Source organism: Anopheles coluzzii, chromosome 2, assembly GCF_943734685.1.
Source record: "Anopheles coluzzii chromosome 2, AcolN3, whole genome shotgun sequence".
NCBI lineage: Eukaryota > Metazoa > Arthropoda > Insecta > Diptera > Culicidae > Anopheles > Anopheles coluzzii.
The window spans coordinates 5,057,944-5,083,297 of record NC_064670.1 but is presented as its reverse complement, the minus strand read 5'-3'; the positions used below and the strand labels follow the sequence as shown (position 1 = coordinate 5,083,297).

At 47.9% G+C, this 25,354-nt stretch overlaps 2 protein-coding genes across 5 annotated transcripts in view; one reads left to right on the top strand and one right to left on the bottom strand.

Moving 5' to 3' along the window:
* Positions 1-25,354, bottom strand: part of LOC120950462 (60S ribosomal protein L17) — a 195,683-nt gene that overhangs the window by 81,176 nt on the left and 89,153 nt on the right. The window lies entirely within an intron of this gene.
* The window catches only part of LOC120947496 (uncharacterized), a 60,700-nt gene that overhangs the window by 333 nt on the left and 35,013 nt on the right, over positions 1-25,354 (top strand). The window contains exons 1-7 of one of the 4 annotated variants that reach the window (XM_040362864.2): positions 907-1,189; positions 2,399-2,613; positions 12,999-15,105; positions 15,343-15,658; positions 15,735-16,045; positions 16,131-16,253; positions 24,477-24,516. In XM_040362864.2, coding sequence (XP_040218798.2) covers positions 13,453-15,105; positions 15,343-15,658; positions 15,735-16,045; positions 16,131-16,253; positions 24,477-24,516 — 2,443 coding nt within the window. In that variant the 5' untranslated portion in view covers positions 907-1,189; positions 2,399-2,613; positions 12,999-13,452. Of the gene's footprint in view, positions 1-906; positions 1,190-1,302; positions 1,986-2,395; positions 2,614-12,998; positions 15,106-15,342; positions 15,659-15,734; positions 16,046-16,130; positions 16,254-24,476; positions 24,517-25,354 lie in introns of those variants that run through there. The other 3 variants (XM_040362863.2, XM_049607174.1, XM_040362865.2) reach the window with 3 other exon arrangements.

Here is a 25,354-nt window from a genome sequence, read left to right as displayed (position 1 = left end):
CGTGGTGCGATTAAAGGTCCGATGCAAAATGGAAGCAAAAAAAAAAGAAACACACACACAACATACTAGCAGCCACGCCAAACGGGTCGTGCGCGGCCTACTTTGCGTTTTCCCCACCCTTCTGAATCAGCTGCACCAGTGAAATAGAGCGAAAAGCAAAGATAGCACCATCTACATGGATAGATGTTGTGCATGTGTGCATGTGTGTGTGTGAGAGAGTGTGTATTCGATTCGCTTTCGATCACACACAGAAACGGTGTATAATCGTCCGTTTTGTTGTGTACTTTCACCCCTTTTTGCACACGCGGGGATTATGCACCCCTGCTCTGCGCTGCCTTTTTCCGTTGAGAAATGGGCTCTCCCGCATCAGCTGTCAAGTAGGAAGATATTTTGATCGTTTGTTTACTTCCCGGTGCTATTTTTGCACTGCGCTCCCCCGTCCGGATGCGCGTTTGTTATTGGCGTGGATAAAACGCAGGTGAAATTGTTTGCAGAAGAAGCGTAATTTTTAAAGCAGAATTTTTATCGTTTGTAGAAACGGTAATTCTATTGGCTTGTTTGAGTATGTCGATCAAAGTGCAAGCATTTAAGTGTGATTGCTGAATATTATCCTGGAATTCTCATTGAGATACTAATACATTCTTGCTCTGAGTATAAACGGCCTCTTTTCCTAATAAGACTTTGCAGCAATGGGAATTTTATATTTCCAACTACACAAGTGACATTCTACAATTCTAAAAGCACTTAATTGCGCACGGTGCGTGCGACACTGTAAAACTCCCATTCGTGACGGGGTGACTTGGTCGTTAGTGTGTGCGTACCAGGCCAGGCGGGTGTTTGCCGCTCGCGCGCAAGTGTGTGCGTGTGTCTGGGACCGTTCGAGGGGGTGGGGAGTTTGGCGACAAAGAAAGCTGCTGCTGCTGCGGATTACTACACACACGCGATAGGCGCACAGTTGGGGTGGTACGTACGGCCTGTCTCACTCATCCTCCATCCATTGCTATCGGTGCGCTCGCAGAGGAAGGAGTACCGCCGTCAGAGTCGTCCCTGCCCGCTGCCAGACTAAGTGGGACGCGCGTTTTGCGGCCGCAGAAATCTATTGTTTCGTGCGGCGTTGCTGCTGTGCCTGTGTACCGGTTGTGTGCTGTTTGTGTGCTTCCCTCCCAGAAAAGGGGTGCTTTTAATTTGTGTGTGTGTGTTTTTTTAAATAGCAATAAAGTAACTGGTGTGTGTGTGTGTGTTTGCAGCTACCCCTCGGAGGGAAACCATTGAATGAGAAGGCGTGGGTGTTTATTATTTTGTGTGCAAAAAATTGATAATGCCGATCGTGTTGTAACGCTCTCCGGCATTCGATCCATCACAGGCGCAACAGCCAACAAAACAGGGTTCGCATGCGTCACCAATCCCACACACACACACACACACGTACCCTGTACGGTGTCAGCAAAAGCAGCAGTGAAGCGTAGCGCAGTGCAATACTAAGAAGGTTTTTGGGGGAAGGTGGCGGGGGGTGGAGAAGAGCATATGTGCATTTACACGATCGATCGACGCACAAATTCTCCCTTCCTTCCCTCAGCCTCAGCTGTGTGTAGCGAGTGTCGCGGTGCAAATCTAGAAGAAAGAGCACAAAAAGAGAGATAGCAGTGTGTGTGTGTGTTGGTGCTAGAATAGTGCATGAGATAGTGTGCGAAGAAAGGGCCACGAGACGACGGCACTGGTTGCGGCCATTTCCATTGTGCGCGGGCTATTTCCCCCAGCATTGCGGTGTGGAAAACAGTCGAACGCGGGCTGGAAGTGTCGACCGAGTGTCTCCCCGTGTGTGGTGCAGAGTGTAGCGTAGTAGTCGCCTCGTGGCTAAGTGGATTAACCAGTCTGTCCGGTTGTGTGCCACCACAGCTGTGACGTCATTCGAGTGTGTGGGGCGCGTGTGTGTGTGTGTTTCGTACTCCCCCCTCCCCCGGTCCAACTGATAATTGGCAACAAAGGTGAGCGAAAAAGTGGCAGCAAAGGCAATAGAGTTGAAAGTGAGACGGTCGTCGCCGCCCCGTCGTCGTCGCGTTTTTCCATCGCAGTCGGCTGTGCGTGTACGAGACGCGCACCGCAGTAGTGTAAGAGGGAACGAAGAGAGAAAGCGCTAAACGTTAGAAGAAGGCGAGGAGCGTGGCCTAGGTTAAGCTAAATCAGTGCCGAAACCGGATCTATCTAACCGTGTGTGTGTGTGTGTGTGTGTGCAGGGGCAAAATCAGCTGATTTACGTGCGTGGTGAAAAGAAGAGCGAAAAAGAACGTGTGCTGTGTGTATGTGTGTGGAAGGGAGAAGCAAACGTTCAGCTGATCGCGAAGCTTCTGTTGTGTTGTCTTTGCAAAATCATCATCATCATTCTCTCCTACCTTAGCAGATAGATTGAAGTCAGCCGGCAAACAACCTCTGGCAGCGAACAAACGCCCGTTCCGTTCCGGTTGCTTCATCGGGAATTTTTCTTTTTGATCGTGTGAGTGTGTGTGTGTGTGTGCGAGCGTTTCCGGAGTGATTCATTGGCCGCAAAAGAAGTGAAATAAACAAGACCGAATAGCGAACACACATCATCACCCGGCCGGCCCGCCACTAGATCATGTAAGGAAAAACAAACAACGACATTTTCTTTAAAATCCCGCACGACGCAATCCGGGTGATGAATCGAATGGTACATCATCCGATCATCCGATTGATCTCTGGGGTCGATGCGATAGAGGGCGAGAGAGAGAGAGAGACATGGGACGATGCTTGAGTAGACAGGCCAACAGTGTTGATGCTTTTCGGGGAAATCTATTTCTTCTCTTCGGGTTAAATTGATCCCATTAACGTGTCTGGTGGGATTGTCCAAAAATGCTAAAAACCGGTTCGATGTGATAATAGGCATGTTTTGTTTCCATCACCGTGTCTCAATGGCCCGGTTTTTGTTGTCTTTCGAAGGAGATGCGCATAAGCATAATGAATGAATTTTATCACTGAAAGGCTTTAACATTATGCCAAATTTTAGTTCCTTGAAAAACTTGGCGAAGAAATGCATTAGACGTAGGGTTTTAGGTGCGGAAACAAACAAGGTGAAACTATGTTTACCAAGCAAGCTTAATGTTTGCTTTCTATTTTCGCCTCAAGCGTGACCGGTGGTCTGTCGGATGCTGCCCACTGCCTGGTGGAGCATTATGTAGCAGCATTTAGAGGATGTTTTGATCGTTGTTTTGGTTCTAAACAGTTCTGTGTAACTCTTGCGAGCGTGCGTAATAGTCGTAACATCATCACACAACTGTTTATAAGGAAACTTGCAGTCTCTCCATTGCAGTTGCTAATTATTATCACTAGCGCTAGATGAAAAAAATCAGCCCAGCTCACTCAAAGGGTGCGCAAAAACATTCGCAATTAATTGCTGTTAGCAAATTGTGTCGATAAAATCTGTCATTCGAGCTCGTTTAATTGTGCGTTTCCGTCACGGGGCCCTTGCGTCGCCCAATTAAGCGCCAACAACAACTCACTCACCACAACCCGCCCTCTTAATTGTGATGATCTCAGCAATTGGTAATCGACCACACGTCGATATTTCTCCCGTCAATCCCGCCGCCGCCACCGCCGAGTTCAATGCAACAAAAACTGCATCGTCTCCGGTCGATGTTTCAGGCTCGATGGTGGTGGCGTTTGGCGTAACAATGTCTCGACGAGCTTTTAATGCACATTTTTTTGAAACGGCTTCTAATAACGCGCACGCGATCGATCCCGCCAGAGGGAGAGTTACGAGTTACGCTTCGAACCAGATGGGAAGCGTCAGGGATTTTTCTGGTGTAATGGGGAAGTCATTTGATGGTGCTCTGCCATCTTCGGCAAGGATGTGTGATGTGTGTCTGGGCGTCGGTTTGTCTTATTTTATTGCTGGCAGATTGAAAGACCAAACGCATAAAGAGTGTAGCTCTCTTCTTTGTCGCATCGTCATCGGTTCGTTAGCCATGAGTAAGTGCATTGGCTGCAGCAAATGATCTCGGTAATGATGCAAAAATCACATTACAAAAATGTCACAATTTGTGTGAGAGAACCCCCATTTGCCACCCACACACACACACCGTGACGCTTCTTGGTGGAAATAAAACAAGTGAAAATCAAATCCCTTCGAACGTGTGTGTGTGTGTGTGGGAAGAATGGTTCTATGCCTTGAATACGGATTTCCGAACGAACCTGAGCACACGGTCACGGTTATGCACATAAAGGTAATAAAGTAAGGCCAGATTTGATGAGTTCAGTTGAACTCGGAAGTATGCAATTGATCTAAAAATACGCCAAGCACAACGGGAATGGATTTAGTATTTTGTCAAATTTATTCCTTTCCGCCTCAACTTGGTTTGAGTGTGATCTCAATACACCTGCTGTTGAAAAATGCCGGCCGGCTTTACTTCACCAACACTTCCTATTTGGGAATGGTCTTAGGCTTGACGATTCTACTGAAGCAGCGGACTTATTCGCAACAAATCTTATCATCTTGAGGCTCAATTTACATTCAGCTGCGTGACGGTGGTTTTTCTTCTTCCATCCGGCCACACAGATGGTGCAAAGTCTTTGTGTCGCACGCGCCCGGATGCTGGGACTGCTGGGACTGTGAGCGCAAAAATTGAAGGGACGTCGCCTCGCCCAAGGGCACACAATGTATGTGACGGGATGATAAGGTCTTTGATTATTGATGGGGTCGTGTCGATTGCTTTGAACGCGTTCGCCGCAATGACACAGCCAATGACGCTAATCATCGCGCGCGTGTGTGTGTGTTTGTGTACCGAGGCCACTATTTGCAGATTGAAATTGGAATAGATGAGCGTCACGTGAAGGTCAACAGTCGGAAGTTGTGGAAGATGATACCTTTGTTGGAGTGTTGTAGTGTTGGAATATTTGGTTCACAATTACAATCATGTTTACGCGTTGATAAGATGCCGATGGTGATAAGCATTCCAACTGCGTCAGTTTGTTGTAGAGTGCCCAATAGAGCATGATCGTAGTTAGCTGCAATTCGATTTGGGCTGAATTTGTTTACGCTAATTTTCCTCCTTCTACTCTGCAAATACCGCTTCGCTTATAGTATAAACAAGCAACTGTACGCGAATGTGTGTACAGAGTAAGCGAAGGATTGACGGGGGGAAAGGCAAACCGTCACCGCAAACTGACACACCAATATGGGCAATTAAACCGTCAATCAAGCGTTTTTATTATTTATTTACGTGTCATATTTAAACCACCGCCGCATGTCTGCGCCTCCTCCGCCTTCTTCGGCACGGTTTCGCTCACTCTCCGGTTCGCGCGTCTCTACTAATAAACAAAATACAATAAATAAAGGGTATGAAGGGGGAACACTACCCCACATCAGACATCATACATATCGAATGTTTTTAACGACTTTTTTTTCTGGCCTGCCTCGCGCACAGTTTGTTTCGCACGTGACGTCTGCATGCCGTCGCAAATCCCACTCCGGTCTATGAATCACACTCCGAAGCAATGACCAACGGGTGCGACACGACCGTCGAAAAGTGGTGCTGAAGAATGGGCGATGGGCTTAAAGTGGATCAAAGATTAAATTACAGACGAATGGGCACCGACCATAGGGGGAGGGTTTGTGGCGGTGTCACTCAAGGGAAAACGATACCTGTGAGCCGAGAACAGAAGTACAGGGGTAGTGCAAATTCAATCGTACCACCTTTAATTCCTTTATCAATCTCCGTTTCACTGTTTGGTTTGTTTACTGTTTTGCTCTGCTGTATCGTTTTGTGTAAATCTTATCTTAAAATCAATGAACAAAAACAAAACACAACCTTAACCTCCTGTGGTCCGGGCAAAATCACTTATCACACTGCAAAGTGGTAGCTGCTCCGGCTAATTTATTGCCATTCGATGGCTATCGATTGTGCGCGTCCCGTAAATCAGACCGATTAGTCGAACCAACCGCCGCCATCATCATCATGTTGGGAGCCATTTATCATGCATCAATCCGCTGGCACACCACCCGTGATTGGGCGGCCAGTCTGGACAGCGAGACAACAAAACCACGTACCAAGCCAATAAAGCAAAATGATACTTCCCCACAGAACACCGTTGTATGCCGCCGTTATTGGTGTGCTAGCTCGCACTAATCACCTCTTGATTGCCCGATTTTGAAGCGATTTTGAAGCGAAGACAAAGAGAAAGTGCAAAGGGTTGGGGCGAGAAACTTTTGTTTTTGCTTGTACCGGATGTGGCCGGTAAAGGTCAAGAAGAGAGGACGAAAGACTAATGTTATATTTGCCATGCGGTTCACGGTTGTGTACCTAGGTGCCGTGGCACAACACACACTCACACACACAGACACAGGAGCAGGGGCAGCACGCGAAATAAATTAACCTCACGCAAGAGTTACGGCGCGTTCTTAACGATCGCCGCGTCGTTATGGTTGGGGTGATTCGACCATCGCCGGTACGGTTGGGGCATGCTTGCTTATCGACGTTCTAATCCTAGCAGCTGGTGCACGGTGGTACATTTGTCACGCCACTAGCAATTACAGGGGTTTTCGCACCATTTTAGTGTGTGCTTGGTATAAACGATATTACCAGAAAATAATTAAAACAAATTGAAAAAATGTTTGATAGTTAATAGGTATCCATCTCTCGGCTACAGGAGAAATGAATGCTCTGTTTCACACTGTGGAAAATGTTATCTTTTACTGTAGTATACGTCCCCTGCATAGGTAGACGAGCTAAGGGATGGTCAGCTTTGATGCATTGGCCGAGTTTTCAATGAGCAGGAAAACGTAATCGAGCTTGCATTTTAACGATTGCCCGTGCCAGCTTGTTGCCCTCGGTACGATAATGATTGACGGGCGTATAGCATCGCGTCATCATTTGTAGTGGAAAAATCATGACTTTGATGGCTTACAAAGAGCAATTTGTTAAACAGCTTCCATTCTAATGAGGTACAGTTTGTCTTAAAAACAGAACTCATTTGATCACTTTATAGCACTTCATACACATTCTGCCCTCATAAAACTGGGTGGCAGGTCAAACGTTCGATCCGCCGAATCATTTTTTTTTTTCGCTAAACGTTAACCTTTAGCCACACATTCGCGACGTTCGGTTCGGTGTTTTACATAAATCATTAACTTCAATTTAAATCCCGCGCTCGTTTGGAGCAATTGATCGGCAGGGCCCCCTGGACTCTCCGCTGTTGCCGCTGGTCGGTGACATTCTCTAATTGAAAACAGCTGTGAAGAGGAATGTTACCCACTCCCGCGACCCCTAGTCGTTCGCGCCCCACGCAGCCGCGAATGATATTAACGCGAATGGGTTGAGAAATTTGCACGCCAACGCCAGGCGGTAGTGCGGCTTTTTTGCCCTCCGCAAAGCGACTGGGTGGGTGGGTGGGATGCTTTGCACTGTTGGCTGTTGACGATGGGGCCCTCGGTGTGAGATAAGTGCCGCGGTGCGTTTAGTCAAACCGTCGTCGATTATTTTGTCGTCGTGGACACACTTACTGCCTCCTGCTCCTCGCAGTCGTCGTTGTCATCGTCACATGCTAATTGGTTGCATCGATATGGCAACGCGATGATGCCTTGGCCGACATTGAAAATGCCGCACGGCAGCAGTGGTGGTGATGCGATGTGCAGTTGGCGCTGCGCTCAAGGCTTTCCAGGTGAAAAAGGTTGAAGCGTTTGATGTTTGCAGTGTGTTGTGATTAGTTTCTAAAAACAAACACAATCTTTCATATCATACAATCCATGCTTTCCAAAGAGTGTTTTTTATCTGTTTCCTTCTATTTGCATATTCACCTCTTGCTTTCTATTGTGCTGCCGTTTTGTTACCTTGACCTCTTTCCAAGACACATGGGGTCGGTGTGAAACCCTCCCATACCCGCTTCATGTTGTGGCGGTTTGATTAACATTTAAATCGATGCACCACCAATGTATCACCAGGCAATGGTAGACAAACACATGTGTTATAATAAACTGCCAACACTGCCAGTATTGCAGGAGGTGTGATTTCTATCTACAAGAGCTAAGAGACCTTTCGATTGGTTCGATTACTACGAGCAAATTATAGCTTCCCCTCCCGTATGTGTGTGTCTCGTCGCTCCTTGCGTCAGTAAATCCGCACTTCATCTTGGGAAGGTGAAACAAACGGCTTTGCTCAAGAATGTCGAGACTGGTAATCGATGTAAGTGATCGCACAACCGATCGAGCGTTTTGTTGCACAGCTGGGCGGTTTGTAATCCGTTCCCATTTCCTCAATCATTTGGATGATGTAAGCGGTTGAGTATTGCACGGTGATGCTGACATGATCTGATCAAGAACGTTAAACGTGTGCTAATATCAAGCAAACATAGTTAATATGTCATACATTGTAGGCTATTTTGGAGATTTCAAGTAAAAAAGTCTTATCTAGAAGGTGGTAATCCAACTCAAGATACTCTGGGAGGGCCTAATACTGTCGGAATAATGCTCCCAATGGGTTACAAACTTGTGGACAAACACTTGAATGCAGGTTGAACTGTTTGTGGATTACCTTCCAGGAGCTCTTCGCTACAGACGACTAATCTCCCCCCTCGGTCTTGGTGTCTTAACTTATCGATGGTCGTGATAGATTCACGATTTGAACTCATGGCGCGAGATGTTGTATGTGGTTGTTGTCTGCTGCTAGAGACTAACTAGACTCGACGAACTAGACGTTCTGCATACGTCTGTATTGGTTTCGTTGTGGCCAGATAGTCTCGTCTAGTCACAGGGAAGTAGTTGCCTTTGTGAAGCATGGACGTTATTAAGAATATCACTCATTCTCTATGTATATATGGTATATCTTCCTAATCTATTATCTCTTAGAATAGAAGGCAGTTTATTGCACCCGCAAATTGCTCTTGTAGTGGTTCAATTTCACCTTTTTCCAAGCTTTCGCTAAACAATCCACCGCGTGATTCTTTTTGTCCAAAAACACTAACAGCAAACCACACCAAAAACGACCAACACGATTGGTCACTTCGTGCGGAACAAAGCACCAACAATAAATAATTGATCATTAATCATCATTCCTCGCACCTCGACGGAGAGAAAATACCTCTGGCGTCTGGGCGCCTGGGTGGAATGGCTTCGTGTTTGTTTATCCGCCTGTCACCCGGGAGCCCGGTTTTTGCGTCGTGTGATTCTAATTTTTTATCGAAAAATGCTGCTCGTGCAGCACACGACAACGCGCCGGTCGCAATAAACACGACCGAATCACCTTGCATAATATAGTGAGGCAAAAATAGACGCCTTTCCGCCTGTTTTGTGTGTATGATTCTGTATGCGGTGCTTCCTAAATGACGTTGGTTTATGGCTTTATTTTCTTCAAACAATTCCATGCAAATTCCATTACTACGTTACGCAGCGTTTTTGTTGCTGTTGTTTTGTTCCGCGTGTTTGTTGAAACCAAAACCACCGCCGGTGATGATTTATTTGCAGACTGATGAAGAGTGGCTTTAAAATACTTATCTACGGGACGAAGGAGCATCATCATCTCGCCCTGTAAGATAGCAGAATTCGTAGCAAAATTCACGCGCGGATGACAGGTCCCTGCCAAGGTCGCCGCTCTGTCCCCAGTTAAAGATGGGCCCTAACCTCTCGTACAGGGAGGCGTCGTCGATCAATATGTTGTGAGGTGGTGTTGAAATGAAATGACCAATCTTCTATCAAAAAGGTACACCGTGAACGTCCCCGATACTGTGCGGCTGTGGTACAAAGATGGCCTGGGCGTTGTCTTATCATGTTCGTGTTTGGTGTTTGAACGATTGTGGTGATTTTTTTCACCCTCTAGACCACCGACTGCTTGCGGTCGACACTGAAACTGAATGTGTTTTTCGAAGCTCCCAAAGTCCTGAGGCACGTCAACACACACACACACCTTAGTGTTGGGCGTGTAAACGTTCAGGGTGACCGAAAAGATAGGCCCACCGGCACAGACCCTTGACTTACAACGACGCCACCAGCAATCATTATGTATTCCGGCCACATATCAGTTGATGGCCACGGCTGCAAACGGCTTTGCCTGCCCGGTTGGAATGAATGCAAATGAAATCCACGGCTAACGGATCGCGTAATGGTTTGTTGTACCTGATTCCAGCAATACTCACGAAATGTCCTAGTACGATTGGTGCTCACTTAAGTTTGTTGGTGTGGTGTGTTTGTTTTGTCAGTGATACAAGATATCACACCGTGGTAAATGTGCAACACGTGAGTTCGAAATGTAGCGATTGGGTGTGTTTTCGTTGCGTTGTAGAAATGAGGCCCGGCTTTGCGCTGCATGTGATCTACGCGCTGAACAGCTGATCACGTTTTGCAATAAAAGTCGTGAGGGTAATTAAAAGTTTTACTGCACACAGGTACACTTAACCGGTATAGAGTCACTTGATTGTTAAATGTATAGTCTAATCAGAGCAATGATTGTAGGTAGAGTTGCTGCTATCAGTGCTGTTCGTAGAAGAGATTCCGTAGAAGAGAGTTTAGATATAATTATTCTGAGATTCTGATCATTCTCTCGATGTCATAAGCTCCGAGCTGTAAGCTGTGTCCTTCATCAGTTAATTTCTGATCAATTTTAAACAAAGGTTGATGTTACTTCCAACCTAGTATGACATCAGTCTCTACGAAGGGTGTAGCTGTTTACTCTAAATTGGATATCTTATCACACGTGGCACTACTCTTCCTGTTAAGATATTGGTGATGAGTCTCAGGAATGCTCTAATGATTCAAATTTGCAATGTCAAGGGCTTAATATGGTCACTTAAGGAACTGTATCAAACACTGATGATACATCTCCCAATAATTGAAATAACAGAATGGCCTCAGCGATCATTTAAGGGTTTTTTTCCTAACAAAAAACCCCTCCATCCTCAAACGTATCATAACATGGAAGCAATCCCCAATTAAAAGAAGTACAATTTAAAGTTAGACCGTGTTTGCATACTGCTGATTGAATAACAAAGCACTCTAGTCCGATGCCATAAGACGAAACGAAGCGTACAGTTCAACGACCTCTGCGCTTCACTCAGCTGTTTAGCGAAGGGGCGAGTTGGCGATCGGATCGTGACCTATTATGCTGTTCAACCCCTTTTGCCCTGCCGCTACAACCTCATGGTTGATCGCGTGCATTAATTGACTTTCTCTTTCACGCCGCTCTTTGTTTGATGCCGCTGAATGCGTGTAAATCGAACTGCCAGACGACATTGGTTTCCTTTTGTAGGATGAATACACAGCTTCTCATCCATCTTCAACATTACCAATGTCAGCGCAGCAACAACCGGTGGCGTCCATTTTGCTCCCGAATCGCACACACACACACACACACACACACAAATGGACAATACAGTGGCGGATTTAGGGTGTTGGGGGCCCTAAGCGTTAAAAGGAGCGGAGGCCCCCCGGTTGGTGTCGAGCGGGGCTAGGTGCATATTGTTGCATTAGGTTTTGAATCACACACACCTCAATGGTTTGCTGGCGGGGGGGGGGGGGGGGGGTGCTTATAATCCCTGTACTGGGCCCCTATAGTTTATGAGTCCCTTCATCCATAGGGCCCCTAACTAGCACAGAAGCTCTTGCTGACACTACTGTACACATTGTTCTATATGCTGAAATTTCCTTACTCGGGGCCCCTACATTGACGGGGCCCCCCGCGGCCGCTCAGTCCGCGCACCGTTAAATCCGCCACTGGGACAATATGGCTCGTGTTCCGAATATCAACACGTTTCAAATCGCGCAGGAAATGGGAAGATGATTTCGTGCCCATGTTTGTACGGGCGATGATGGTTTAGTGTTTATTTGTCACCTTTATGTCACGTCGAGACCGACGGGCGCAGTGGGCGGCTAAGGGGCAGAAGGTGGGAGAAGGGTAACATTTCAATACTCCTAATGTCTCGAACCACCAATCTCCCCCCATCATCCGTTGGGCGCGCGCTGTGTTTGTGTGTTTGCTTGGTTCGGTTATCATTAGCAAACAGACATCCAGCCGCCCAGCCACCCAGCCCTGTTTGCACAACACAATGCGCCCTTCCCCCTAGCATCAGTACAACCACAACGTTACCACGTCGAACAAAACTGTTTGGTCGCGTTTGTCATTCTAACACATGTGCGTCGGACCCTTCGCCCCATGTATGGGGAAGCGCTTTCGATGGGTATGCTTTCCGCAATTGGGTGGGGTGCAAACGGCCGACTCGGCTTCGGTCGTACACGTGTACCCTTTTAAGTAGGGCTAGACTGGGGCAGCTGGAGTATCGCTTGTAGCTAGGGGTGCAAAAACGAAGATGCAAAGATTGAAGTAATTATTTGAAATCGTTCTGAGTTCTGATCAACATTGGCAAACTATAATAACTCTTTTTTGAATGATAATTTATGAAAGTTACTCGGTATCGTACGTACATACGTCATGTTGCTGAGCATCCAACTGTACCCAGCAGTAGAAACAATCCTCTCTTTTTGCTTCAACAACCTTATCACAGGGACAGAAACTGTTGAACGTCTTTGTTGGAGATGTAAAAATAGTTTCCAGACAAACAGATTGTTAGCATGCGTGACAGCGATGACGGCTCCATTTATCGTTAGCAGTAGCAACATTGACGTGCCCAGTGTGCTACGTTGGGTCTTGGTTTCAAGCAAGACAGCTATAAGCTATAAGACGTTATCACGTTTGTGCACTATTTGCTCAAGAAACTGCATTTGATAGACAGCTGTTTCTCGGAGCTTCAACTTTGTGGGGCGCTTTTATACTTGCAAATAATGCTGTTTTCAGTATAATACAGATTCTAATATATAAGGGTTTAAGGGTTATGCTTCGTAAGGGTCAGCCAAACCTGAACATTGGTCAAAGTTTGCCGGTTACAGTCTACTCAAGCTATCCCAACTCGTCTCTGCCTCATAGGCTCGGTTGAAGTCGTGTGGAAATTACCTTTTTCTTGACCGATTAACACCCTCTGCTCATCACGCATACTTCATCCTTCACCAGGCACCGTACGGCTGCGGCTAGACCGGTAGAAAATGAAACAAGGTGACACGCATCCCGCTTCCATCTGTGGCGAGACCTGTGGCAGCAAAGCAAGCAGCAGCCGGCTGTAATCGCGAAGCACAAAAGGCAAACAAAGTGTGCTGTATTCCAACACAAACTGCATTCCGGTGCGCTGTGTTGCATCGGAAAGATAAACAACGCCCAGCAACGACCTGATCATCGTAGAGAGAAACTTAGGCCCGAGTTACTGAGAAGACAAGAATTCAAAAAAACGCGATAAGAGCTAGCGGGCGGACAAGGCAAAAGGAGCAGCAGCAGCAGCAGCAGCAGCAGTACAAATAAATTAACCCTAATTAATCGTGCTGGGAAGCACTGAGGCAGCCGCGGTCCACAGTCTTCCCGGTGGCCCACCGGCTGCGTGGCTGCACAGCGAGAGCGAATTTAGATTAATTAAATGGCCGATTCATCGAACGGTGGCGGAACTAACACCACTGACACTACCACTACTACTGGGTTGTTCATACTGGAGCGGGAACAGCAGCCGCCTCTCGCCGCATCGATGGCACCGTCACCGAAGAACAACGACAACAACAACCACAACAACAACAACAACAACGGGACCGGCAACACCGCAGACGAGGAGCAAAACGCGCGGCGAATGGCGCGCGACATGGAGGAGGCCAAGCGGCGCATGAAGAAGCGCGTCGACTTCATGGAGGAGAACCAACCGCGGGCGGGCGAGGAGGCGCTGCCGCAAACGAACTTCAAAAACATGCCCCCGTACAGGCCCACCGAGCTGCTGCACCACCCGTGGGGCAGCGAGGGCACCCCGGTGTACGTGGGAGGTGCGGTGATGGATCAAGATTTCGAGCAGCACTTCGACAGCCTGATGCAGGAGCTCGAGAACATTCGGTCTGATTCGGATTCGGACTTTGGCGACGATCATGGTCTGCCCCCGCAGCGCTCTTCCGCCGCCCGGGGAGGACAGGCACGGCCAGCCGGCGGCAGTGGTGGTAGCGGACCTGGGGCCAAAGTCGGTGGACACCCGTCTGCCTCGTCCTGGAGCGACGGTAGCAGCTCGGTGAGCGACGTGGAAGAGGAACTGGATCATGAGCAGCAGCAGGAGGGTGTGGGGCGAACGCGCACCGCCCCTACCGAGCATCGACCGCTGGACCATCCGCTGTTGGATGGGCCCGGGACGCCTTTCCGAATGCCCATTCCCCCGATGAGCCCGGGCAGACGTTCGGACAGTAGCGTCCTGTTCGGGCCCTCCTCGCTGCCCATAATCCTCCCGTTCCACGTGCGCCGCCGACTGTCCGAGTGTCGCGAGGAGGACGAAGAGGACGAGAAGCAGCAGTTGGCATCACATTCCCCCCCGTCCGCTACCGGCCGGTCGGCTTGCGGTCCGATCCCGGCGATCGTCATCGGTACGCCAGCGGAAAAGGAACCAGCGATCATCACGGCTGGCAAGCAGGAGGAGGAAGCGGAGGCGCCTCGCAAGTCTCGCTTCATGGTCACGAAGACGCAGGAAGAGGAGCAGCAGCAGCAGCAGCAGGAACAGTACAAACGGCAGCCGGACACACCGAGCCCTCCCGCCCGACTGCGGCCGGAAACGATCGCCCTGCTCCCGGTGTCTGCCGCACAAAACTCTCAAACGATCCACTTCCCGTGCAGTAGCGGCACCGGGCAGCACACCTCGCTGCGTTCCATGTTTTCGCCCGACGCGGCGGCGGCACCTCACCTCAACACGCCCCATCTCGATCGGCGCTTCTTCGACACATCACTGGTAGAAATCCGTCCACTCACGCAAAGCCGAGGATCGCTCTCGTCGGCAGCCGGTGCTGATGCGGGTGGCTGCGATTCGGTCAACTCGCTATCGAACGGCCAGCAAGCGTCGGCCGGTGAGGCAGCAGCCAAGAGCAGTAACATTCCGTTCGAGTTGGATGAGGTTTGGGTAAAGCGGCCGGATCCGGTGGCGACCGCCAAAGCGAAGGAAGACATTGCAGTGGTGCCCGGGGCTCGAGCGACAACGCTGCCAGCGAATGCGAAACCCAACTACGCGGCGTTTGCCGATAGTCCCGCGAAGAAAAAGTCTCCCACGAAAGCAGTAAGTTTTGTTTGTACGATGAGGTTTTGGAATCCAATTTTGTAGCTTCTCGATTGTTTTAACTATGTCCTTGTTTTGCGATAGTAGCTCTCATAACATAACCTAAAAAGATAACAACGAACGAACGAACGAAGTGTGCTGATAGCGCACTCATGCATTGATAGGGGATGATGATGCTAGGTTTCCATTTTAATGTTCTATCCTTATGCTAATTCTACTTTGCTTCATTTCCGGCAGGATGCAATCGATTCCGGCAACTTCCAGCGTCCGTCGACGGCACCGGCCACCTCCGGCGAGTCGTCGACGCGTGCCTCCAAGAAGCAGAAGAAAAGCGAAAAGGAAGCAAAGAAGCAGGAGAAGGAGGTGATGAAACAGAAGCGCGAGGAGGCACGCCGGCTCGAGAAGGAAGCGGCCAAGCTGGAAAAGCTGAACCGCAAGCACGAAAGCCTGTCGCGCAGCTCGGAGCGGGTCGGATCCGGCGCACGTTCCGGTTCGCTGGAACGGCGCCGCAGCGGAGAGGAAGCGCCCGTACTGAACCAATCGACCGTGCACGGTAAGGAGAGAGGGGGAGGAGACACACCAAAGCCACAGCAACTAATGAGCGTTATTGTTGTTCCTCTTTATTTTAGGTATTGCCAGTCCAAATCGAAGACCGACGATATTCGACGTGTTCCGACCGCGCAAGGGTTCCGATTCAAAGAAGAAAAAGGACGATGGAAGCAAATCGGGCTCGGATAAGGATAGCACCGGCATGGGCAGCGGGCCGATCAGCACTTCCGGGGGCATTATGAACAGTATGAAGGCAGCGCTGCACGTCGGCGGCCGGCACAGCCACCAGCACCAGCAACCGGCCGGTGCTACGGGCGCTGCCGCCACCGCCGGCACTTCGTCGAAGGTGCGCGACGGTTCCGCCCATCCGCACGCGGGCAGTGATGCACAGGTTGGTAGAGCGTTGGATCACCTCGGCCACCAATTCGACCCTGGCGTAATTTGGTGCTCGGTTTTGTTTTGTGTGTCTCTTTTAGTACTACCACACGGTAACGGCTGTGCGCCGAGCGGACGTCGGCAAGTCTCCGATGACGAAGGTGATGGATTTGTTTAGGCACCGTTCCAATTCGGCCGTTTCCGAGGCGGACAAACGTAAAGCGGTAAGTGGGTTTGATGGGCAGTGGGTTTTTTGACACTTTTTGTCGGGTATGAAATGAATCTTGATGTGGTCACGATGATTTGTCTCGTAGGAAGGGGCAGACAGAGACAGTTTTGTGTATACATTGTAGTGTAGGGAAAATGGCACGGATCAGTTGTTTTACCGGCAAAGCACTGCTTGTGGTTAGATTAATGATGTTGATGTGATTGTAAAAAGGAGAGCGTAAATGGTAACGTAAAAGAGTGTTGAAACCTGCGGAGCGTTAGAAATGTGCTCGAAATAGTGTTTCGAGCTATTCAAAACTACTCGACGCAGTTTGACGCATAGATGGCGCTAGAGAGTTTTCTCGTGAGAATGGTTCATGTCCGAGGTTTCACGCATGAATTCAACTGGATTCAACTCGGACACCTCTTACAATGATGTAATTCATGGAGTTTTAGTGTAAAAATGCTTCTTTTTTTGCAGAATATAATTAAAATATCCTTGTTTCGGTAAATAGCTGTGGAGCCGAGCTACTTCCCAGCCAATTCTTTCGAATTGTTACTAGCGTTGGTTGATTTGTTAGCAAAAATACCTCACGAGGAAATATGCGTCGCCTCCACGTGTACACTAAAAGTATGAGTTTTCAATATTTAGTAAGATAATTAAAAATCAAATGAACATTTACTAATGGGAACTGTTCCATTTGCTGTGCTCTTAACCGGTGTTTTACTGACAACCGAAAAGGCTTCTTCCTGTTGTTGGAATAGCGGATGAATTGATCAAATATTTGTTTTGTTTACTTCATTAACGACCAAATACACGTCGGCTTGTTGTTGAGTTGTCAATTCCCTCTGCATTTCACCATTACGCAACTGTTTGTGTGTAGGTTACAGCGATCAAAGATCGCTTGGCACAAGGGAAAACTAAACAACTAACAAGCAAACAAACGAGCGCGGGGCTAAAAGCTTCCACACATGACAGCGGGTCCCATTTTTAATCGAAGGTGATAGAATTATCAGCTATTACTACTCTATAAACACGCTAGTAGATAAGCAATCGATACGCAATTATCTGTGCGCCGCCATCAGCGCAGCGGCATAGAAACGGCGAAGGGACCACAGCCCCCCAGCCAATGGTGTGCAACGATGTCGTTAATTACGTCAGAATAAAAGCGGTACAAAGAGCGGCCCAGCGATCGGTTGAATGTTTCCTTCACCAGGTGCCTTTTACGCGCGCTCTCTTATACGTTTGAAGACGCTGCTGCTGAAGCTGAAGTATTTTTTAGTGTTTTTCAATTAATTTGTTTGCCAGTCTCTCGACTGGTGGTGAATTTTCGAGCCCTTCTCGAGCCGTTTGACACGGGACACGGTGTAACGTGTGCGCGACTGAGAGTGTCCACAAAAATGGTCGCTCCATGCACGGCCGCAACCGTGTACGGCGCAAGGTCAAACGGTGGCTTGTTTGACGTACGTACGCTACCGGACGGTACGAAGGGGGGGCACTTTTTGTTGTAGTACCACCACCACCAATCGATCACTCGTAACATCGGCAGCATCCGATTCAATTACCTTCTCTCCACCACCAGCTGTAACCAACCGACCGGTTCGGTGGTGGTGTGACGGGCAAAGGTAGAAGAGTGATCGAGCCTGCAGGGGGGAGGGGGGGGGGGGGGTCTATGAGAGCGTGTGAGAGCGGTTGCCGAGACTGGCAGGGGTATATTGTTCATGTGACGCCATCGGGCAGACGTGGTGGATCAGCATGTCCTTTTTCGTATGAGCGTGCGAAGATTCGCCCGCACACGGAGGAGGAACTGGTGTCTGGTGCAGCAGTCGGTGGGTGTTTGCTTTGTGTGCGGTGACACCCCACCGATTGATAGTGAAAGATCGGTTCGATTACGCGCGCTCGCGCAGTCTCTCGGGCTCGCACGGGCTGATAGTGCAGCTGCAAGTGTTAGTATCGGTTCGTGTGCTTCGTACCGTGCGTGACGTCATCGTCGTTTGTTGGTCGTTTGACCGATATCGCGCTGTACCCACAGGGCGGCAGGTTCATTTGCGAGTGAACGAGCGCCTTCTGGAAGGTGATGACGTATACCGGTAGCGACACACAGCAGCTCGTGCGGATGTGCCGCGTGTGCTCGACGCAAACGTCTTTAGTTCGGTTGCACAGTCGGTCTGAATAGGACGCGCGTTCCGCTCGAGTTTACCGCCGGGTGTAAGGGATAGGTGATTATACAGATTGACTGTGATTATTCAAAGCCACGGACCTCGTGGATGAGCTTTAGTGGTTGTGTATCGTCGTGTCACCACGTGTGTGTGTGTGTGTGTGTTTCGGGCGCGACAACGTGCAATGTTTGGTTTTCGGAAGGCACGGAAGGCCACGGTTGTGACCCAGTTGGTTCTTGAAGCAGCCTCCATTTCCCTCTCTCTCTTTCTCTCCTCTTCTCCGGATCTCGATCACTGCACCCCCTCTGTGCAGTGTGAATGCACTTATCTAAGGCCACCGCGTGCACGACCAACCTAGTGGCGGACGGTACGGTGTGCGGTGTGACCGCGCTCGTCACAAACGAGATCAAGTGACGAATAGAAAACGTGTGTGTGCGTGCGTGCGTGTGTGTACGGTAACGGGATCGTTGCAATCGAGCATTGGCCAGGTCGGTGGTCATGTGGCTCGCTATTATTGTAGTTTTGTAGCCACCGTCCAAAGCTCAGATCTCCATCGCCGTTGTGTGTTTGTGTTTCTCTGTGCCTCGGTTTGTTGTTTCACTCGCTTGCCGCGTGCCCGTGCGCCAGTGTGTTTGTGTGATGCGATCTCTACCAATCTAATGCAGCAATCGATCGGTTGCATCTGGTGGCTTTTTTACCGTGCCCCCCCAAACGTCGATGCGCGCAGGGTCGACCGTCCGTTTCGTATTTGTTTGCGCGGTTGCGGTAGGAAAGTGAAACCGAACCGTTGGTCGGTTGTTCGGTGGCCGATTCAAGAGCTGCCGCAAGAGCTTTGAAGGAAAGTGATGTGCAACAGCGACACCATCGTTGCGTGGAGTGTGTTTTGTGGAAATGGAATGAAGAAGGAGCGCTGATGTGGGATGGTAGGCCGGTCATGCGGCTGGTAGACCTATTGTTGTTACGGGTACGTCTCCAGCCGCCGGAGAGGACTTTGGATCGTGCAACCAATTGCTCAATCAGAATTGCCCGCGAGTGCACACACTTATGAAACTTCCGGTTTAAGAAAGAACGGCAAGACGACTGCGTAGTGTAAATGATCCTCTATTCGCGTGCAACCTTGAGAAGACGCCTCTCGCGTATCGTTTGCGTAGGGCGCTATATGAAAATGTATTCTGATGTTGGGGGGAAATGTCTGCGACGAAATTGAAAAAAAAAACATCTTCTACTTGTGGTTTCTATGTTACTCTCATTCCCTGACCGTGGTTTATCAGTCACTTAAGTATTGCTGCAAAAACAAGTTCACCTCCCTATGTAATATTTGTATGTACTTGATTCCACCGGTAACGAACGTGTGCGCAATAAAGATGCAATCAAAACTCTTCAGCACTTGAAGATTCAACAGTTTTGTGAAGAAGCTATTTTTAGCGACTAGTGCTCGCGCATCACAGCTCTTCAGAACCTTTTTAAATGTTGACATTTAACCGCCAGCCCCAACACGTTGAATCAATGGCGTTGGAGTGTCTATGAAAGCGTGTAGAACCGATTGCCCGGATTAAAGTGCTCCTTTTGGGAGCAAGTATTTTCCATTACGCCTATTAGTTGGCCAGCTGATAGTACACCACACAGGCACACAGCGTCTGGAGTATGTTTACCTTTCCAGCGTGTCCCGTTCGATTAGGAGTGCTGCACTCTGTTCCCGGCCGATCGATCGGTAGCGATTTTTCGGATTGAAGGTTGCACATGCACATGCGCATTGGACTCATCGCTCCAACCCGGATGCCCGGTAAACAGTAACAGTGCTTATCAACACCTCTCTTTGGGGTGGGAGGGTAAAGGGACCTTTCCCTAAGGCGGTTGGGACAACCTGAACAAGTACAGTGGGTCTGATAATGGGTCTGATTATGGGGCAGCTTGATAGGGCAATCACAAGAGCAAATAGTGTGCAAAGAGTATCGCAAAATCACTTCAAAATGGTTGTTTGTTCATTCTTCCCCTCCTACCGGATGGTACAGGAGTTATCCCTCCTCCGGGGTGCAAATGATGTGTGAGGGAGTTGTTTAGTTTTGAAACTACGTAGTTAGTACTTCACTGGAGTAGTCCTCTTTCGTAACATCCGGTTGGGATTTTTATCAGATTGGATAATAGATAGGAGGAGGTTTATTTCTGGAAACGGGCATCATCGCAAGAATAACGCTTTGTTTTCAAGTTCTTGAAAATTAAACAATCCCTTGAAGCGTAAACAAGTGACAGTAAACCTCCACTACCCTCTATTACGCTCAATTTGATTTCATTTGCAAGCAATGACACAAACGCACTTCGCTGTGGTGTGTGAGTGTGTTTATCGTTCGCGTAATGCCCTTTTACCCTGCACACCCATGGTGTGGGGCCTTGAGAAAAGGGTATAACGAGGGGGGTGGCCTCAAATGGTGGAGGAGAATCCAAACCCCAAAAACCTTGTTAAATGATAAAATTGTGCGAGATAATATTGATTCTGTGGTGCACACACAATGCCAATATTTAACGGCTTCATATCGTTTGTTTGCTCTAGATGTTACTAGATAATGCGAATGACTCTGGAACACGCACGGGGAGGAAGATTTTGTTTGTCCGTTGATAACAGCGTAAGAAAAAACTGCAATATGCCTCCAAAAGAAGCTTCTTCTTTGAAGGTAGATACACCTCCTCAGCTTTCAGCTTCAAAAGACGTCCTCTTAAATCCAAGCACGACGAAGGAAAGGAGCCTTACGCCGTCCGGAAGTGGGTCGTAATTGTTGCTTCCTGCCGTCTGTGACGACGCTGCTGCGCGGGACTTTATGCAACCGGGGAGGACCTATTTTTAGCAACAACACTTTCCACTGAGGTCTACTGGAAATTGCGAGTCGCGTACTATATTGTCCCTACCAATGGGAGGGAGAGGTTGTCCAGCACGGTTCGTCCCCTGGTTCAATTGACACCTTGTTTACTGACTAGCTTAGGGTCAAGTGTGTCTGTTCGCTGCAGCACAGTGTATCCAGTTCTCTATTAGTTAACAGAAGCGTGGTCGGCGACCGTACCAGGTCGATCTATGCAGTACAGTAGTAGATCGTTCACTTCTTCGTCCGTTTAGCACCTTCACCGTCACCGAACCGTTTCATTCACTTAGCGTGTTTTTCTACGTTTGATGGAAAAGTGGGAAGAGAGAGAGAAAGAGCTCGGATAAATAACAACAGTAATAATTCAGCAAACCGTAGGAAAGGTTAATATTAGGCCAAAGTGAAGAGTAAATATTTGTTCGAAATGATCTGTTTTTATTTGCACTGTGAATGATTTAGTTTTACGGTGTGTGAGGTGAGTTGACGCTTCATCAACAGAATGGGAGTTATGGGAATTACCAAACTATTGGGCTATCCAGAAGATTCAAAATTGGAAAATAAAGCTAAAATCCTGAGAGAATGTTGGAATTCAGGTTTAGTAAACAATTGCTTTCCTTAAAAGTTTACTTGAACTACTCACAACTGTTTTGGTATGGTAATCTTCCATTTCCCTTTTTTCAAAATATTGTCCCCCAGCCCTTTAGATGGGCAATTATATTCATTTGCATACATTACGATGTGAGTGTGTACACTTATCCCAGAAACGAAAAAAGCAGACACACATGAGACGATCTACCTACTGACCGAATGCACGTGTCTCTGTGGTTTGTGTCAGCGGAGAGGGAAAGAGAGACGCATTTCCGTCGTTCCGGCGTTCTCAGTCAATTTCCATCGCTGCACTGTGATGCGAGTGATGCGCACGTACGAGCGATCAGACACATGACCTGTGGAGAGGATGACAGGTTGACATGTTGATCTAATATATGCACCAGCTCCGGTAGCCAACGGGGGTGAGACGATCATGTGTGGAATAAGCTTTATAATTGCAGGAACACTTGTTTTTTGTAGTGTTTTTGTTTCGTAGATTCGACTAGTGCTCTCTCCGACAACCGTCAGATTGTGGCGATGTAATTTCAGACGCTCTGTGGTGGGTCAGGTTTTGCCTCGCGCTCGTGCGGAACCAAATGTCTCTCGTTGGAAGGTGGTAGAGGGACACACATCGATTAGAAGTTACCCTTCGAGATAGGCACCGTTGCCCTTTTGGCACGTAATACAAGTCGCAACTGTAATCTCAGCAGTTTGGTGTGGATGAACATCCAAATCTATTCTAAGAAACGTTTGAAATCTTCTTGCAAACAAGCTAATACATCTACAAGAAACAATAACAATGCTGATAACATTCTTCAATCGCACCTGTCGTTTTTCTGGGTCGATCATAATCAATTGCGGAAAAATGTGTTATTTCCAGTTGTTTTCGGTTATCTGCAGTGAGTTGCGGCGCATGTGAAGCGAGAGCTGATGAATTTCGCTTATCTGTGCAGTCTCATCAAAACTGAACCTTTCTACTAAAAACACGTGGGCCCCTAGCGAACGCTCAAAAGCACAGAGCTTTATCAAGGCACGATTGGTTTTTGTTTTTCATTTTCACTTCTGTAGGTGATAAGACGGAAGTGTTGTCTCAGGTGCATCGTGTTGCTTCTAGGTACGGATGCTTCAAAACATTTGTACCAAAAGGTCGGGGACATGATTGATCATGATGGTTTTTTGGTGTATGTATGTGGCATTTTGTGCAGGAATAGGCGTAAATAGACTGTTTTAAAAATATACACATTTGGTAGGAAAACAAACCAAACAACAGGGAAGAAAGTAAATTTAAGTACAATCAGATTCATTGTGACGGACTTTTATAAACCATCAATTGAAGGCGGTTGTTTTATAGCTCCCCCACTAAACCTTCACCTCAATTGCGCTTACTGTCACTGGACACATTGTCAATGCATCGTACGAAGAGCGTCCTATAACCAGCTCGTCAATGAGTTGGATGGTTTCAATAAGTTCCACTGGCAGGGCAAAAAGACGTACGTAAATAGCACTAAAACGCGGCAAACGAGGAGGAGTGAGTCTTACGAGCGGTTCCCTTTATCCAGCACTTACCAATTCATCAAGCACAAGATGAGTAGGAAAGGTTGTTGTTTGTACCAGAAATGATGACGCTCGTTCGCCAATTGGAGTTCCGTTCTGCTCGTGTTTATCCATTGCGCTGCCGTTGCAATTGTTTTGTTGTTTACCCACGCGTCGGGTCTACTAAAGCATGAAGGGTGGTTGCATTGGGGTCTGGATGTGCATTTAGACGGGTTTTGGTTCCAACGTGGAATATACTACCCTGCTGTCCGGTCCAATTTGCTTTGTCTCTCCACTGCAAATGACGTATGCTGACGAGGAGTGTTGTGTGGTTTAGCTTATCGTAGTTCGTAGTGTTTTGTTTTGTTGTTTACCCACGCGTCGGGTCTACTAAAGCATGAAGGGTGGTTGCATTGGGGTCTGGATGTGCATTTAGACGGGTTTTGGTTCCAACGTGGAATATACTACCCTGCTGTCCGGTCCAATTTGCTTTGTCTCTCCACTGCAAATGACGTATGCTGACGAGGAGTGTTGTGTGGTTTAGCTTATCGTAGTTCGTAGTGGAAAGCATAAAGTAGCCGTAACATTGCATCCGGAATCGGTCAATAGTTGTGTGGTTTTTTTTCCCATTCTTCAGTAAGGTGCGTCGGTAATTGAAGTACGCTTTATGTAGAGATAACGATCAATCAGTACAACTTTCCAAGGCGGTGACCATTAGCTGGGAGTATCCATTAAAGTCCTAAGTTCTACGGTTCTGACAAGTGTTGTTGCGTGCGTGTTTGTGTGTGTGTATAAAGCCACCGGAAACGGTGGTGGTAGAAAGATAAAGCTAATTCTAACCGGTCGAACATGTCGACCTACCTGAAGAATAAGCTGCTGCGGCGACAATCGGGGGGAGGTATGGAACTTCCGGGTCGGCAGCATCGTAGTCGCTCGTTGGACGTGGAGGCCCTCCAGCGTTCCGGTGTGCAGGCGTTAATGATTGTAAGATATCGGTTATATTTAACTATTAATCGTTGAACCACATCAAGATTCAGTTCAGTTTATTTATGTATGTGCTTGTTAAATTTTGATACTGACTCTTTTTTTCTTCTCCCACCCCAACAGAAAGCAGCCGCACAGCATCAGCAACAGCTAGCCGTCCAATGTAAGTACCTCGGTATACAATTTGTTGTCCCCTATTAAAACAAGACATAATAATGAGCTCTGTCGAGGAGCGTCAACTACACGTCAAATGCATTTTCTCTGTCAAAGTGAAGTGTCAGTGCAAACTGAAACGAGGTATCAAGAGTTTTTTTTTCTACTTCTGTTCCACCTGTCTGTCAAGTTAAACATGTTTTGAAGGAATATTCATCGTAATACTATGCGCACAACTGCTGCACACACACAATTGAGAGCATCCGCGTCTATTGCGGATTGTAGCAGATGTCTTTTTCTCGCTTTTCCCCTCTCCCTATCTCGTTTTAATGAACCCGTTTTGTTGATCACTGTGTCCCGTGTTTGAGTGGGGTATGTCTTTTTCCTCATCAAAAATATGTGACCGATGATGTCATAATTTTGGTTGTTTGTTGTTTTTTTCTAATGAAAATAGACCAAATTGAATGGAAAATATAATTGCCTAATTGAATGTCCAAAAGTATGATTAAAAATAGATTCCCCAACACTTACCATTCAAAAACACAGAAATAGAATATTCACATTGCCCGGATAATCGAGAGCCACAACGCCGAGACAGCTGTCATCCGCGCACAAGGGTTGATAGAGGCATTTGTTTTTGTTTTGCTTTTCCGCCGGCTTACTACGAAAGATTGCACGCACACATCAGGCGCACGTAGCTGGGTGCTACGGTAGTGTTGGTACAACCGAGCGAGCCTCCTTCTTTGCGTAACGTGCGTGTGTGTTGGATGGTGTGTATGTGTTTTTTTTTATTATTCCCTCCACCCCACACGAATTTGTGTTTACTACGACGCTGTGTGGTTTCTGGG